At 42.3% G+C, this 18,421-nt stretch overlaps 2 protein-coding genes across 2 annotated transcripts in view; one reads left to right on the top strand and one right to left on the bottom strand.

Moving 5' to 3' along the window:
* LOC139667189 (astrotactin-1-like) overlaps positions 1-2,445 on the top strand; it is a gene marked incomplete at its 5' end in the record, with an annotated part of 39,696 nt that extends 37,251 nt beyond the window's left edge. Inside the window, one exon of the mRNA XM_071546615.1 lies at positions 2,208-2,445. Within this exon, the coding sequence (XP_071402716.1) occupies positions 2,208-2,445 (238 nt within the window). The remainder of the gene's footprint in view (positions 1-2,207) is intronic.
* Positions 2,446-8,631: 6,186 nt separating this feature from the next.
* LOC139667190 (pappalysin-2-like) overlaps positions 8,632-18,421 on the bottom strand; it is a gene marked incomplete at its 5' end in the record, with an annotated part of 58,292 nt that continues 48,502 nt past the window's right edge. The window contains 2 exons of the mRNA XM_071546616.1: positions 8,632-8,781; positions 12,806-12,904. Coding sequence (XP_071402717.1) covers positions 8,632-8,781; positions 12,806-12,904 — 249 coding nt within the window. The remainder of the gene's footprint in view (positions 8,782-12,805; positions 12,905-18,421) is intronic.

Below are 18,421 nucleotides of genomic sequence, written 5' to 3'. Positions count from 1 at the left end.
AAAATAACTGTACATGATATGTGAAACATGGCACAGTGACAATATGGTGAATCACCTTTGTATATTAAGGAATTTTTGAATACATATGTATGAGGATTCATCATTAAAGTGGTAGTCCGCAATGTTTTCATATAGATAAATGTCCATTTTGCTCTTCTCTATTGCTGATTCACACCATATAACAGTGATTCAGCCTATAGCCGGTCACCTAAACATTTTGCTCCCTCCTACACTGAAGTAAACTGACAAAGAGCGACACAAAATGGCCGCTGTCGGGCGCTGTGAATTCAATTTAAGGAAAGGGGATAGGGATAGAAATTGTGCTGGAGTTGCATGGGAAAAGGAAATCTAGCGAATTAGAATTACATTTAGAACTGGAAAAAAATAAAACTTTGTTCATTCTGTCTTCAAGAAAATCAAGTATGGCCATTAATTCCCTTTGAATTTCCTTTGAATTGTGTCCACTGGATTTGTAGTCTAGGTACTCCTGAGTGTCATCAGTTCATCAGTATTATGTGCCGTGGCTGTGATGACTTTTGTCCATCCAGCAGACTTGTGGCTTGGCAGCAGGCGGACGCTGCACTGTAGAGGTGCTGCTTTGGCTGAAGGATGAGGAGAAACCGTCCGCGGAATGAATGAAATCTTCTCCCGCTGCCATTTTCTGACTCCAGACAATCACTTGTCGGGTTTTCACCGCAGGCCAAACGGGATCGACCGGGCTTTAATGGTTATTTATGGCACTAAATGTCCCTATGAGCTGTTATTTATGTGAACTGCGTGCATCATGTTACCAGCGGAGACGATTTTTCAGCCGGGCTGGTTTGGCCAACGGACAAGTGGGACCATTTCTGAGGAACTAGACCTTCTCTCGTTCGCCTCTCTCTGGTATCACAGCCATCCATTAGCCTGTTTTCCCCCACGGGACCAATTCATTAATTCATTTCTCCCAACTCTTTCAGTTTCATCATTCCCACCCCTTTGCTACCGCTGTATGCTTTGGGTAGAAGTTGGAATGTGTCAGTAACAGTGCACCTTGCCCAGTGAGCGCGCTCAGACGGGAAGCGGTCGGGGATAGGTGGGTTTTAGGTTCTGTCGCAGCATGATGTAACTCTAAAACAACAGCAGAGCCGCAGTGTGATTTATGCGCTGTAGACAGTCTAAACTATCTGAAGGCTGATGTGCATCAGTACTGAGATTCCACCTTGCTGCAGATGCTTGGCCATGGGTGTTTACCGCAGTTCACCGCATTTCTTGGCCGCTTTGTCTGAACAGAAGTTCTGCGATATTCGGAGAAACTGGAATACTTGGGAAAGTGTGGCAGATGCACAAAAACACGACTCCGAATTTTAGTGTGGAATCTATTGTAAATGTAAGCATAACAAACTCAACACTCGCATGAATTTCAGGTTGATGACGATGACAGTTTATTTTACCAGGACATTTGTGGATTCTGATGAAAACAGCACAAGACAAAACACAATATCAGCACATACAGCTTCTGAATGTTACCAAGACCTAAGATGGCAGTGGACTTTATTGTTATTATCCAATCATTTGTTAGAAGTCATTTTGTTATCAATAGCGAGACATAACAGCCAACTCATTTCATACATTCTACAGAATATACCTTAATTGATTGGAACAATTAACCTTTTTTTCACTTAACCATTGTCCTTTACTTGGGAAAGTAATGTGAAGAATGTGCACCTTCCTCTCAGCGGGTCATTTTTATTCATTTACAAGATGTATCAGCAATTACAATCAATACACGAGTGTTGATTTACATTGTTTGTTGGAGGCTGAATGCTCCAGACCATTTCTCACACCCACTGATCAGACTTTGACAATATTTAGGGGAATGATGCATCTCACCGCTGCGTCGCAACGTTGGTATCTCACTACGCTACTGATTGGACTTTGATGAAATTTGGGGGAATGATGCATCTCACCACCTTGTTCTGGCATTTTCGAAACTACACTGATAAGACCAAGAATTATAGGTCAAAACAAGGTGACATATCTTTTCCTGATTGGCCCTCAGGGGAATGCGTCACTCATGGATTACTTCTGCCTTGTTATATTTGGGTTGTATTCGTTTTTGAACAAAAGTGGGTTTTCCTCTACAAGTAATAGCAACTTTGTGGATTTTTCAACGTCTGAATACACACTCGCACAATCTGAATCCTCTGTGTTGGTTGTTCCAACAGGAAGGCCGGCCTCATCCTTTCCCAGCTAGACGAACTCTCCGCTTGGTGCAAGGGTCTCCTCCAGGAGCCCAAGATCGGCCTCCGCCGGATGTCCCTGAAGTTCCTGTCGTGCCGCTACACCGACACCAAGGCCTTCGGGCTGAACTGGGTGGACCTGGGCCAGGACGTGCGCAAGGCCTGCGACGAGCAGACGCTCACCGTCATGTACAACGACTACGGCGAGCCCAAGGAGCTCTGAAGGAAGGCTAGTCAGTACGACCAGTAGGCCGAGGATGCGTTTCAAATGTTTGTTTGGATGTGCACGAGGAGAGAACATCTGTTTTCTTTTACTCTTTGCGGCACAAATCTAATCTTTTCAAACAGTGTAGCTGTCTAAATGGGACCAAAAAAAAAAAATCTGATTTCATTTGGCTTTCTCCCTTTTCAGCCTGCTATAAAAAGATCACATCTGTGCCATGAAGGGTTAAAAAGCAGCTCCTTTGTGCCTGTTTAGATCCAAACTTGCAATCTTTAGAATTTTTACATGTCACCTTGTATGATGGTGGTCAGTGAAAAATTACAACAAAGGGACACTTTCGACATCAAAAAGTGGTCAAAAAGTGATCATGATTCTGTTTTTTTTTTGTTTTTTAGGCAACCCACACACAGCCCAAAGCCTGGATAAAGTTACTTAGTAGGGTTTGCTTTGTAGACTTGACAGGCAACCAGAAATTAACACTCCGTTTCTTGGAAAGCGTGCATGATGAATGGGCCCAGGAGACGGCCGGATCTTTGCGGTTAAAAATCGTTGCGGCTTTAGTTTCACCAACACATTAGTAAATGAAGCACGGTCAGTATTTCACTGGTTCACGGCTTCTGGTGCTTGCCATACGCATTGATTATGAACCAACACAGCCCCGCCCACCAATGTGGCCGGCAGGTAAACAAACAGCTCACAGGCCAAAACCATCCAGTCTCTCCGTTTGATCGCGGGAAGTTGCCGAATTTTTCCTCAAGTAGTGAAGTCAGCCCTCATTGTATGGAAGAGGATCAGGGCCACGTGTGAAAAATGTATTTGAGTTTTGAGATGTCAGAATTCTGAGAATAAATGAAAATAAAGAATATAGTCAGAATTCCGAGTTTAAAGTCGAAAGTCTGAGAATAAAGTCCGAATTCTGACTGAATTTGCTAATTTTTGGCACTAATCCTCTTCCGTATCATCGGGAATTTGTTACAAACCTTTTTTGAAAAATGTGTCATTCAGACGTGCATAACAGCTAATACAGTTCCACATACTGAAGGGGAAACGGTCGTTTAGTGACAGTGGAAACAAAGCCAATATTTTACACACTTATCCAAGTTAACGCTAAAGAGATCGACATTTTACTGGATAAAGGTAAAATAAAGATAAAAGCATGTAGATAGAAGAAGATGTCTGTCAGGAGTTATTTTGGTAGTATAGACATTCAAAGCAACCCACTCACTCAAACCCTGTATATAGTATTATGATCAACTTTTAGTAATATAGCCTACTGAATGTAGTATTGTTAGTATGCATTTATAATAAAGCTGTTACACGGGTCTTAGAGGGATGGAAGCGGATGGAAGTTTGTGTACAGCCCAGTTTGTTCCGTCTCTAACGTCAAACTTGCCAAACTCTTTGTGACAGTATTTTGCTTTCTTTCAGTTTATCAAATCATTCTGAATCGAGTCTAACAGCATTACAGTGATATTTCTGTCTTGAAAAATGAACAAGCCAATTTCAATATTTGACACCGCTTCTCTGTACATCTACGGAATACCTCACACAATAACACGAGCGCTTCGAAATATCCTTTCCACTCATGTTTATTTCGGGGGAGTTTTTCTTTGAATTTGAGAAGCTCTGTTTAACGTTTTCATCCATGTGCAGTGATTGATGTCAAAGAAATTCATTTCTAACGAGTCTCATGTGAATACTAAACCGACGCTTGTAGATATTTGTATAGGCGGCAAATTATTTCATACATGCATCGAATTCTAGCGCAGTAAAGTGGTTTCCTTCTGTATATAGGTGTACAACAGGTGATATTTTCCGACGTTTCTGTGTGCGTTAGTAGATATCATATTGTACTGTGATTTCTGCTGTGTAGGTTAGTCTTTGCAAGCCTGATTAATCCACTGATTCCAGTTCTAATGCAAAGCGCAGAGGGTTTTCTTTTTCTTTTTTGAGATATGATTTTTGCGATCTGATTGCTTTCTAACGATATTTGTTTGAATATGAGATCTGCCAAATGAAAAGGAGCGTTACCTTCTCCGATACTGGAAAATAAAAATGGTACTTTTTAATGGATTATAGGTAACTTCATATTTTAGAGATATTGAATGATGAACTGCAGATAAGGATATATAGAGATTTGAAAGAGAAAACGTCAATATTTCACATTATTTATAGGCTCTTTCTATCCTTGTTTCTGCGTTTATTTGATTCTAAAGTGATATAATTTTTCTTACACAAAAACGATGAAAGTGGCAACGGAGTGGAGCGATTGGACATAACATGTATATTAAATATTGTTGTGCAGGTAACATAAGGTTGAGACCTCTTGACCTTTAGGAGAAGCGTGAACAAACCATCTACTATCTGCATGATATAATGTCAATACTGTATGTGGCTAATATAACGTCGACTTTTTCACTTTGATCTTTGCTATTTCAAAGAATAATAAAGAATATATTATGAAATGTGGACGTGTATTGTAGATATTCTTCAACCGGGATTTAAAATCATTCATAAATGAACGGCAGCAGATATTACTGGCTTTTTGTAAGTAGAGTAGTGTGACTATAACTGCTATTTTTGAATTTTATCTTCTTGGATTGCCGACATCAGTGGATTCCCTGTGTGCAATTCTGAAATTTGTGACACCCAGTGGGAGATATCAGAGCCCGCAAAAATATTCCCACATATTCTACTTGGAGGCTGCCATGAAAGTGTTTTTTTTCCCAGTCAGTAGCTCGTATTTACGGTAAATCAGACCTGACGTGAAAGCTGCAACAGACTGGCCTTTAACCTTCTGGGGGGGAAATTCAGTTGGTTCCAATTGAATCAATCCCACAGAACTCACTGAATCATCTCATCATTTGACCACACTAGTCAATCTTAAAGGCATTTGGTCAAGAAGTTGCCTAATATCCCCTCGTCTCCCCTGTGTCTCTCTCCCGAAGACCATCGACATTGTTTACAGAAAGACATTGTTTATCAAAAATGTGCATCAATCCACATCAGTGTTCCCAGTGCACTTCTGAACCTTGAACTGGTCAGGAGAAAGTCCCTGAGTTGATGTACGCACATTTGAAAGAGTTGTGAGGCCAGAAGTGATATGTGATCCTGATCCTCTAAAGTATTTCTTACACTTCACTGCAACAAGAAACACCTCAAACCAACGACAAGCAGGCTATTTATACAGCAGGGTAAGTGATCAAATACAATCCTCTGTCAATTAGGAGCTGGGGTGTGAAAATAACTACAAGCTTTACACACGTTATTTATTAATTATGAGGTCAACATAAGAGCTTCAGTTTCCGGAAACTTAAAAGCGGCTCCATTGTAGTGACTATTAAAATTTACCTTAAAAAGTACATTAAGGAGGAATCCACATTGTATATACTTAATTATAACTGCTTGAATTATGGCTATACCTTGGGCTTGAGTAGCTTACATATTATGATAAAGCCTTCCATGAGTGGAGGGTCCTCCCTAATAATTTTGCAATCAGTCTGAGTTGGAAAAGGGAACATTTGAAGGAGGCTGTACTGGAGTTCAGCACCAGCAGCATGATGATTTGAAGCTGGATTGATAACTGAGACCTTTGTCTACTCTCTCATTTTCCCAAACCATGTTCTGCATGCGACCTGCAACTGAGAGAACACAGCTGAATCTTCATGGACGGACACTGAAATGTAAAAAGCCAGGAAAGAGAGCCTGAAAATAAGATGTCAACATCTGGCGATACGTTGAGAAGATCCTCAACATAACTTAAAGGTACAACGTGTTGCATTTTTAAACATCAGTATATCATTGTCAAATTAATTGCGATACCTTGGTATAATTACTCTAAACAAATGAGACCATGGAGGAGACGATTGGTAGCTTCTATCACACCAGAAGTAGTGCTAGTGTTTCTCAACATTAATACCACATTTCCCATAATCCCCATAATCGAAGACTAGAAGAACAGCGCCCTCTTCCTGTTTTGTGCCGTAAAGCAATCCAGTAGATTTCCCTCCAAATGTACACAATGTAACACAATGTAAACTAGTGTAGAAGCTGACAGTGTTCTCAGCGATGATCTCATGTATTTACAGTAACTATGCTAATGTCTCACAATTACTGTGGTAATGATTTATTGATGTTATTGACGATTTATTGATGCGTCATGCTGTACCTTTATCCCTCAGCAGCATTCTGTTAATTCACATGTAAAGCTATAAAGGTATGGGGCCAAAACATAAAAATGTGCATCAATATCTAAATAAATTATCAATGTATATGGATGTATATAAAATGGTAAAACTACTTATGAAATACATAAATTTAATTATTTTTAGCATATAATTGTGTAGTCAAATCAGTGGTGAAATCAGAAAAAAAAACAATACAGTATAAGGATCAATATAAAGTTGCTATTTATTTCATATAGAGTATAAAGTACAGTATAATATCACACAGAACATGAGTACACTTTTATAAGTACAATATTTGGATGGGGTATTTCACCATTTCTGGATAATGGATACCAGCATTTTTTTTTTTTCTGACATACATACATGCATACAGGAGAAGTCTGGGTTGAGCTTCTTAAAATGAAAACAATGTTACGGCTGGGTTTCCCAAAAGCATTGTCATATATTAATTTCTTTTTTTTTTTAGACATATCTGTTTCATTGGACAGCGTATAGTGGAGCGTGACTGGAAATTCAAACTCGACTCAAACTCAAAATGACGTGTGTGTGTGTGTGTGTGTGTGTGTGTGTGTGTGTGTGTGTGTGTGGAATACATCTTGGTCCGCTGATCCGGCATTATAACATTAACTTCATATTTGTTTCAGTGGAAATCCATGCAAATGATGTTTTGGTAAAACCACCCTGAACTTGATTCACTATATTTGATTTGACATGACAGTATGGGATTGGGTTGACATTATGTAACCAGTATCCTGATGTTTTTTATTTTCTTATTTTCCCAGTCAGACTTGGATAAGATAACTTTAAAAAATAGTATGTTCTGGGTAATTCCAGCCTAACTCACTTAATACGAAAAACACTTTTGGGAAGCCCAGAAGAATTGTGCGCAGTATTGTATGATATGCATAAAGGATTGTGTACATGTATATATATATATACATATACATATATAGTGTTGACTGGTGTGACTAATACATGACCTAGTAGATATGTTAGATTGTCCAAATATATTAGTCTATACATGTTAGTCTTTACAGATACATATCCTTTTACATTCCTAACAGCTACAATTTTCAGAAAGCAGTTTTCTGCTGTAGAAAAATTTGATGCATGTCGACTGTGATTTGAACTCGGATGTTTCTGAATGCTGAAATTGAAAATGGTTTATTATGCCATTTTTTTTTTACATTGGTATACTGAGAATGCCAGGATGTTACTCGTTATGTTTTCATTTGACTTAGATTTAACAGAACAGTAAAAAACATGGAAATTAGTGGAATCAAAACACCATTGAACGCCATTCAACATGATCGTCAAATCATCCATGTTTGGGCTTGAGTATAGTATGTTGAAATTATTATGTGGGATGCTAATAGTGTTTCACTCGCTGGATGCTACAGTATACAGCACAGGTAGTAGCGATAGCCCTTACTATGAGGATTTATGCGTGTGCTGAGCAGATTTCAGGCACAGCCAATCCCTTTGGTTTCTTTATCCCAGACAAGACTAATCAACTCCAGATAAGCACTTGAATCCATTTACAATAGTAAGTGGATCCAATTATGATGACTGGATTCATACAGGAGCGGATAAGCTGTTTTTTAACCCCATTTGACCTACTCTAGGCCTAATTGTTTTCTCACATTTAGCCAAAAATTGCAGCTAAAAACATGATTTTCTGCTCTTATGCGAATCCAGCGATCAAAACAACCTTTGTTACTTCTTAACAGGAAAACAAAACATCGGTCCATCACATCCAGAGGGGAGTATTGTTTGGCTGGATTGAAGCAGAAACACGGGAATCAGATTTTTAAACCTGTGTGACCCAGATTTGATGTTTCTTAATGTTAAGATCACCAAATGATCTTCGACAGCATGGAGACTGACCTCAATCTGCATTACAAAAGGATAAAAATCACATATTTTGTTGTTTGTTTGCTGCGATGTAAATCCAGCCGACTCCGTTTACCACAAATTCAGCTTCTTTCATCCCTTGAGCTCACTGCGTTCCTCCTCCCCCTCCTCCCCCTCCCCCTCCTCCCCCTCCTCCCCCTCCTCCCAAGCGCTTGGCTTTGCTCTTGTTCTCCTCGGCGTCCGGATCGCGGCAAGTGCACTCGTCCTGATTGCAGTCGGCCCCAAACTGGATGACCTGTCGATTAAAACAAGCGCAGCATTCAGGACCTTCAATCTGCCGCTGTGTTTACCCAGCAGTAGAAAAAAAAAAACACACGTTCCGTTTGGTTTCTGCCTGTTAAGGACAAGCATGAGACGGTCATATAAAAAAAAAAAGAAGATCAAAATAAGATGGTTTACTTGAATAACACTTCTTAAAAAAAAACGATTTTACAAAGCTCTTATCAATAAATGAAACAAAATAAAAAGAGAAAAGCAGAACATGAAAGAAAAGCAGTGAAGTAAATTTAGCAAAATTTGGAGTGGCAAGCAGACTCATTGAAAAATGCAAATAGCTGATGAGGCTTCCCAATAGGCTTGTTTCCTTTCAACTGTGGCAGAGAGCACTTCTTCAATGGCAAAAACAGAACAATAAAAAAATAAATTTGCTCCCATTGACCTGGCAGATTTCGCCCGCACTCCTCAGTCGTGTTTGCGTACTGAAGGGGACTTTTTTTTTTTTTTTTTTTTTGGTGTTTCCTCTCTGTTTTCAAAGGGGGGGGGAACGCTAACGTCCCCCCGGAGGCCGATAAAGCGCGGCGATGTCAAGCGGTTCGACGTGGCCTCTGAGGCGGCGAGAAAAACCTCGAGGGTCTTGAAGGTGGGAGGTGGGGGTGAGGTGGCGAGGTGGTGGGGGGGGGGGGGTCGGGACACACACACACACACACACACACACACACACACACACCGCCGCGGAGGTGAACGGATGAACACATGTTAAGAATCAACAACGCGCGGGCTGCCAGCTCTCGTCTAGGAAGCGAGCCATCACCACAGGTTGCAAAATAAACTCTGGTGCCCCGCGAAGCAGTCTGTTGCAAGAAATGTAAACATTCGCTCCCGGAGAGAGAGAGAGAGAAGGAGAGAAAGGAAAGAAAAGAGAAAGAGTGGGAGGTATAGCGCTTCGTCGGGAGGGCCCACTCTCGCCCGGCCGATTTCGAGAGAGAAAAGGGGGGGATTCATCGAGGACGCGGGCTGCAGAAGGCCCGAGCTTCGCTTTAAAGAAAAAAAAAAAAAAAAAAAAAAAAAACACCAGAAAGTCTCATTAAAAAAAAAGGTCTTGATTCGATTCGATACGTTCTAACAACCTTTGGACGCACGGAGAGGAGCGCTTGTTTTCCCTCCAAGTGTTTCGAAGGCCGCTTGGATTCGTTTGAACAAACTGACCGGGGGGTGGTGGGGGGGGAAGTTTCGAAGTCCGAGGCCCGTTAGTACCGCGTCGGCCGGGGATGCGGCCGGACCGTATTTCGGGGTTTTCATTCGTTTCTTTCCTCTCCGTCTTCCCTCTCCTAGCTCGTGGGCCCTCGCTCGGACCGGGGAACGCACACGCTCGAGTTCAACGGATCCACAAAAAAAAAAGGGAGGATCGTCTCTTTTCCATAGATGGCGTGGCGGTTCGGATCTCGTGTTATCCACACCCCCGTTGGCCCGCCACGCCAATCCCCCACCTGGATCTTCTCCTCTCCCCGCTGTCATCGCTACAACTTCCCCTGTAAATAAAAAGGCAACAGGGGCTGCCCGCGCTCCATAAAAAGGAGGAGGCAGCCGGCGCAGACAGGGAGCAAAAATAGATATGAATATTGATTCAAGTATTTGAACTGGTTCAGATGTGGTTTGCTTTTTTGCTGCCAAACACTGAAAACGGCCTCTGATGTGGCCACGTTACTTACGAGATAAAGGTAAATCAAGCCCACCTCATCGGTTTGTCTGTTTTGTTTTTCTTTTGAACAAAATGATTCATAAAGTAGTCAAAATGAATGTATAAAGGAGGTCTGAACTTGTTCTGGAGGAGGTAGAGCAGGAAGACAGTTACCTTTCATTCGTATAAAAGAGACAGCAGCAAAACCCCACGCCCTATCCAAGTGTTTAAGTGTCATTTTTTACTTTTTTTTTTTTTTTTTTTTACATATGTGGTCCAGTTTTTTTTTCCAAATGGAACCAGCAAAGAAAATATCTGATCTGGGTCACCTAGCGTTAAAAAAAAAAAAAAAAAAAAAAAAAAAAAGTTATTTCCTGGACCTGCGTAAGTCCAGCCTCACAGGACCGGAGAGTTCCCTGTAAACACAGCCGCCACCCGCCACCCTACATTACACACACACACACACACACACACACCTCCGCACCCACCCACCCGACTCCATCACTCCAATGGAGCCGCCGTGGCAAGCCAGGATGCCGACTCTCACGGCGGTTTAGTTCACTTCCTCAGAACGACCCCCGCTCGTCGAACTGCTGTTTTACAGTGGCCGAAAAAACCGCAGGCCCGACAGACACCTAGCCACCCCCCCCCCCCACCTCCACTCACACACACACACACACACACACACCCCCGACCCCGCACACCCTCCGTCCCGCCGCCGTACGCCCACCCCCCCCCCCAGCCCTCGCCCCGTAAAAGAGCAGTTAGTGGTAGTCTGGCAGCTCATTTATTATGACGGCTGCTCCAGACTCGCTGAACTCGGCTCTCCGTTTAGGAAGGAGCTGCCAGTGAGTCATGGTGTGCTGCGGACATGAGGGAGACAGCGGAGGCCCCCGGCCAACTGCAGACCATAGGAATTAATAGGCAGGGCCCCCGCGGAACGGGTGTCATGAATATGTGCCTGTACAGTAGCCAAATAGGGTACGGTATAAGAGGGCAGAGGGGGCCGAGATACTCCCCGAGTGTCCTAAATGGGAAGAGAGCGGTTCTCATGGAGGCACGGAGAAAAAAAAAAAAAAAAAGAGGAAAAAAGATAGTTTATTTTAGAAGCAGTTGAGGGGGAATGAGTGGCCTGTTTTCCACCGCCGGGCCAACCTGGGCTGGCTCATTATTATTCATACCATTCCGCTTACCCACCCCAAATATACAGTAATTATTTAGAGCAATTAGAGTAACGCGATACTTTTGCATCTTGCGGCAAGCACGAACAGAGCGATCATGCGGGAGAGGACGGATAAACACTAACAAGAAATCCAATATAAGCCTCAGACTGATTAAAGGCGCACTAGGCGAGATTTTCATGCAAGGATAAATCCAGTCTGAATCACAAAGAGCAGAGGAGAAGAGCGTCCCCACCTCCGCTAATTGAAATGCAATAGATTCGTCCCGTTTCCCCCCCTCAGATGAAATTCTGGTGCGTGGAATATCTTTGGCTTCCTGTGTGCGGTTCATTGACATCACGTTATACGATTTCTGGGTCATGAAGTTCAAACGGTTACCTCTGCTTAGCGCAGCTTTAAATCGCAAAGTTTCTCCCGTTGCAAAAAAAAAAAAAAATGCCCTGAAAGAAAATCGGACACGTTTTCATTCGGGTCTACTAAATTCGTCCTCCGGCCCCCCCCCCTGTCTAGCCCTAGTTGGCTCGGCGGCGGAGAAACGGCATAACACGCGAGGTGAGAAAGTGTATAGCAGTGGGGGTGGTGAAAAGCTGTTTATTTACCATCTGAGTGGAAAGGCTGGAGGGGCACAAGTCTCCTCTGTTGTTTTAAGTAGAGATGAGGGAGACTAAATAGGCGCAGTCGTTAACAGGAGAGAGGGGGAAAGTAGCGGGGATGTGTGTTTGTTTGCTTAGCCGAAGTCTCCTGCGTAGCGGCGGAGGGCGCCTGCCAAAAGAGACGGATTTCTACTACTGTAAACAGGAAGAATCTGGCTTCGAATCCAGCTTCGGCTCCTGAGCTCCGTCTTGATTGCGCGAGGCGAGCCGGGGGGGTGGGGGGGTGGGGGGGGACTCTGCCTCTGCCTCTGCCACCTTTTAAACATCGCGGACGAAGCCTAAAATGTGAAATGTGCGTACTCTTGTCTTACTTCAAAATAGAAAATCGTTTTTTTGGGATATATTTTGCTCTTTTTCAAATTCAAAAGGAAAACAACGTCCACACAAGAGGAGAAAGCGGACAAAGCGGACCAGATGGCCCGAGAGAAGGAAAGAGGGAAACAGAAAGCAGAGAAGTGTTGAAAGTCAGACTCTCTGTATGGCGGACAGGAGGTGCATCACTGGAAATATCGGTGTTTGTTTGTCTACCTTTCTGGTGGAGAGTGTGGATGGGCAGCAGTCTCCTCCGTCATACTGGCAGTAGGCCCGGTTGTTGATGGTGTCGCACCAGCCGTCCCCTCCGAATGGCTGGACGTTAGAAACAAGAGACGGCATTAATTGTTATTATTTTGAATGAAATTTAGCAAAAGAGGCTCGTTTTCACGTCTCGTTTATTTGGCCTTTTGTTGAGAAGAGGGGAGGACTCATCTGGAACGATGGGAAGATAGTTAGAGAGATGAGATTGCTTAGAGAGATTGCTTAGAACTACCCAATGATGACCATTCCTCAGACCATTTCTGCAATGCTTTGGCTAGCGTGGAACTCTGGAGTGGCACGCAAATTTGCACAATTCTCAAATGCGTCATGATGAAAGCCTGTTTTTTTGTTTTTTTTTTGAATGTTTTCGACTAAACCTTGAGGGCTCCCCCGATGTGCCAGCAATACGAAAATAAGAGGCGGGTGCCAAAGATACTTTTGGCTCTCTCCTACGGGCCGATGGAGTCATTTCAAAGGCTCGAGGTTCTACCTGAACTCTGCGCAGGGGGAGCGAGCAGCTGCTGGGAAGATTTCTGCAGCGTTTTCTGCTCACTTCAAAGAACTCCCCGCTCGTAGAATCCCTTTTCCTTCCCCCAACTAACCTGCCGTGCCGTAAATAAATCTATTTAATCGCTCCGTTTCGGACTAAATGCTTTACCAGTAATTGCGCCGGGTTCCTCAGCCAAATCGCTAGATATTGGTATGTAAATCTTCCAATTAGGCTCTGCGTCTAAGGCGTTCATGCGAAATGCAGACTTACTCTGCCTGATGTTTGTTTGGATTTGAAAGAAATCCACGGCATTAGCAATACACCAAAGGTCAATTCTGAGGTTAAAGTTCATGGTGGGTTTAATTGGCATTAAATACACATCCATCCCCACTTGAACGAGCGTTAGAACGACAACAGGCGGCCCCACGCTTCGCCCACATGAGGTTAATTGCGAGGTTATAGGGCTCATTGTGAGGTTAATCGGTATGCACTTAGCCTCCAGACAGTATGTACATTCAAGAGAAGAACACACACCCACGACGCGCATTAAAGCAGCAAGAGTTGGCTCGGCACCTCGCTCCCATAAGGGTAATTCTAAGGTCAATTGGTCCGTGCCTTACCTCCATACAGTAAGTCCATTCAAATCAGCGTCAAAGGGAGAGACGTGCAGGCCGACAAAGAGCGTTAACGCAGCAGCCAGTCAGCCGCACACCTCGCTAACATAAATACTCGACCTTCTGGCATTGGGTATTTCAATGGAACATGTGCGATCGTCGACAACGGCCAAACTCTTCTTCAGAACGTTATCAAACCCAGATATGAACTCTAGTGAACAACCTTCTGCCAGGTCATATTTTTTTTTTTTTACTGTTTATCAGATTTCAATATCATTCTTTAACATCAGACCTTATTTCATCAACTGCCGCCCCCCTTCACCCTTTTCGCCGCTCTCGCCCAGAAGGCTCTGCAAACGGTTATGTGAGTGCGAGGCTTGCCCTCCTCTCTTGTCCATGTGTGAGTGAATGTGTTTTTCCTTTGATAGGGAAGACTGCTTATAGAGTCCAATAGTGATTGGGGGGGGGGGGGTAACACCACACTGGTGGTCGTGACAGTCGGCCATGCAAGGTGGAGAGTGCCAGACGTCTTTTTTTTTCTTGGATTGTCTGTCTTTTCTTTGTCTGTTCAGCCGTTAGGGGTGGGAGTCTTTGGGAATTTTATGATTCCATTCGATTTCAATTCTCGGGGTCCCAATTCTATTTAAGATTGATTCACCATGATACATAGATTCCAGATTGCCATTTTGTATTATTTGCACTTGACTGCAGCAGTTGAATAAGAAAATATATTACACGTGATCCAAAAGAAAACAAAAACTGTACATTGAGTTATTATATTTAAGTATATTGAAATGTATATTGAATTGACTTAAACGTCCTTGTTATTACTTAGAGTATATCAAAAAATACTGCACAGTGGAACACCTCTCCCCAGGTTTTTATGAGCATTAGTTTTTTGAACTCATTAAATGTAAACACACACATAAACACACACAAACGTGTGCTTTTGAAAAAAGTGTAAATTAGTCCAAAGTTTTTTGAAACATTAATGTGTTTGTCTGGGTGTATCGTGTGTCGTTACAGATGAACCCTGCCACCGACTTCATTATTTTCTGTGCACGGCTGAAATAGATGGCAGCTCATCCAGGTGTGAGTCTACAAAGTGGGCCACACATGTAGCAACATCTGAGTTACATCTTTTCAGGTGGGCATGTTAAGTTTGATGAATGACAAATTTGAAACAACGTGACATTGATTAAGTTAATTTCTGCTTTGTTTGGAATCCAAAATGCACCCAGACATCTGTCTTGAGACTTGTTAGGGCTGGTTTAACAGCATCTGTCATTGTCCATCATTATGAAGCCAGTGGAAAGAGCACATTTGGTGGAAGGGTTACTGTGCTAATCCAGCGTAAATCTAAAATAGAAGCTTAAAATGAAACGCGCTCTTGTTCTACTGCTGTAAAACTGTCATGGATTATTACTTTAATGAGGTTCAGATTATTTCACTTCCAGTGTTAAAATAGGTTAAGAATAGGTTAAGAATACTCACCATTCTACAACTGTTGCTGTCAAATCATATTGAGCCGCAGCAAATATATAGCTAAATATATATCATACCTCCATGAAAGCCATGTGTCTTCAGGTCCTGGTCCTACTGCAACTTTGGCCTTAAATATGACAATATTCACAGTAAAACACACTACTGACTTTGATTTGCGCTGTAGCTGAAAATAGAAAATCTACCAGTTTAATTGGAATCAGGAGTAAGGAGTAAGATGAACGAAAGACCAAAATATTCCACTGCTAGGTGTTTATGAATGGAGTTCTTAAAACTTTGCAGCTCTTGCCCTCGGATCCAGAGTTATGAAACATAATTGCACCTTTGGCTCATAAAAATACACGATTACTCTTGTCATTTACAGGTCTACAGGCTTACGACCCACATTTGTTTTGGATCTGTTGTAGTGGGGCCTGACTAACACATTGGTACACTGGCACTATCAACCAGTATTAACCTTTCACAAGTATGTCGGCATCGTCATCTCTTCTGCACAAAAAATGAAATTTTGGCACAATGAATATGTAATGTACACAGATCTTTGAATCTAAGAATTTGTTTGAAAGAGGGGACGATAATGACGACACATGCAGGATACCACAAAAAGTAGTTGTTGGTAGATATAATGGATGCTAAATTACTTTATTCATTTTCTTCCCCATATATTGGTATCAGACCCAGAAATTGTGTCAGTTGGACGCTACTTTAGAAGGTCTAACACATGGTGACATACTGTGATGGTCAAAATGGGGCTTGCCAGGACAATTTGTGTAGGTCAATGGGTAGTGCATGACACCAGCACTGCCAGAGTTAGGGGTTCTATTCCCTGTGCAGCAAATGCTAAATAACAAAATAGGTACCAGAAATATTGCTGAAATATCAGTTTTCAAAGATGACTTCAGGCCATGTAAGCTTAGAAAATCAACTTAGTGGAAGACCAGCACCTCGTCGTTATAGAGGCCTGCTGGTGAACCTAACACATGAAAGACACTTTACACTATAAGAGTCAATATAAGTGATTTTATGACACCCATTTCAGTTTGCCTTTCACGCTCTTTAAAGGAGTAGTTCACCCAAAAATGAAAATTCTGTCATCATCTACTCACCCTCATGCCAGTTGAAACACAGGTGCAATTTGTCCATATAACACACAGGGAGGCTGCAGCACAACTCCATAGCAGCCTTCTCCAAAACAACTGAAGTCAGTGGGGACCAGTTCTTCAGAGTTCCAAAAAGACCTACAGTATATTTACACCATCATTTAGTGCAAATCTTCACTACAGCTGATTGATTTGCAACAAATCATGGTGTATAGGTCTTTCTATTCACAGTGTGACTGTTTGGCTGTTTTTGTTTTGGAACTCTAAAGAACAGGTCCCCATTGACTTCAGTTGTTTTGGAGAAGGCTGCTATGAAGTTGTGCTGGCAACCTCCCTGTGTGTTATATGGATTTTCACCTGTGTTTCATTTGGCATGAGGGTGAGTAGATGATGACAGAATTTTCATTTTTGGGTGAACTATTCCTTTAAAATAAGAAAGTGGTATCTGATTAGTAATATAGCAATTGTAGTCAAAGTTTAGGGAAATAGTCATGCTAATGCCTTAGACTTAGGTAATCTTGCTAGCTAGACTGGTATGTGACTAGGACATCAAAAGTCGTGTAAACCACTCTGTGATGCTTCTTTTGCTTCAACAAAAGCAGCAGATGGTGTTGTGTATGCGAGTAATCATTCAGACATTTCTTTCTCTAAAACGGAGTAAGATTTCTTGTTGACTCACACTTGGATAGCAGCTTTACAATTGGAAAGCTATAGCTAGCTAAAATGACTCACCAGATATGACCTGATGTGAGCAGACCCTGTACTGATTGTTGTCTGCTTTGACATCTGTGCAAATGATTGAGGGTAGTTGGCTTCTTTTTTTCTGATAATTTTGTCTTTTTTTTCTTAATTTTTGGACGCCGAAAATGATTTCTTCGCCGTTTTTCCATCTTTTTTTGGAACGGCCAACCATACACCAAAATTTGCTTCTGCGACATCTCTATTCTTACCGAGGGTCTGGACTCAACATGTTTTCCAAACAGTAGGTTCAGCTAACTGTTGAATCCTCTGCAACTCTTGACTCGGGCCTCGCCAGTTGGCTAAGCCAGAACAGCCAGAACTAGGCAAGAAACACGCTGTCCTGAATGATTTGCTCTGTGGAAAGGCCTGCGGTTTTTGCTACATTTGGGTTACTTTAATTCCACTCATTGTAAATTTATCAAACAATCGCAACTCATCTGTCTGTCAAACAGTGAGGACTCCCTCTCCTCCTCCTCCTGGTTCCCCTTATTGTGAAATGGTGTTTGGTTTGTGTGCCTGCAGTATGGGTTTCACAGTAAATTTGAAGAAACGGGGCAGCGTACAGTATGTCAGTACATATTTCTTTAGCTATTGCATGATATTTCGCATCTGTAAGCACAGTAGGTGGAGATAATGCTTTGTAAATGCGTATTATTTAGGTAGACTGGTTTCCCATCTAAGGAATGCAAACACCTCTCAGTCAACCTATTTCCAAGGCACTAGAGAAACTTAGAGATCTGAAATAGAATCAGATCTCTGCAACGAAGAGTTTAGAATCAGGCATTGAACTACTGTGATACACACACAGCTATCCCTTTCCCCCAATTACTAAACATTACTTATTGTGTTTCAGGTTGCTACCACACAGCACTTGGCCAATCGGTCAAGGTGATTAGCGCAGGCCTCCAGCACACCAAACCGCCGTTTAAACAAATAGATTCCTCGCTCTTCGCCAAAATGCCTCGGCGTAAATGATGCATACTCTGAGTCAGCGTTTTGATTGGCTTGGTCGTGACACACCCTTATCACATTCTTCGACTTCGATTTGTCCGGCATATATTTTACTTCCTGGAAGCGTGCAAAAAAAAAAAAGAAAAAAAAAAAAAAACCCACTATGAAG

This window comes from Centroberyx affinis, unplaced genomic scaffold, assembly GCF_046629955.1.
Source record: "Centroberyx affinis isolate AG114_WGS23_722 - 3 ecotype Tasmania unplaced genomic scaffold, CSIRO-AGI_Caff_v1 ptg005354l_1, whole genome shotgun sequence".
Classification (NCBI taxonomy): domain Eukaryota; kingdom Metazoa; phylum Chordata; class Actinopteri; order Beryciformes; family Berycidae; genus Centroberyx; species Centroberyx affinis.
The sequence above is the reverse complement of the archived record's forward strand: the minus strand, read 5'-3'. Positions and strand labels throughout refer to the sequence as shown.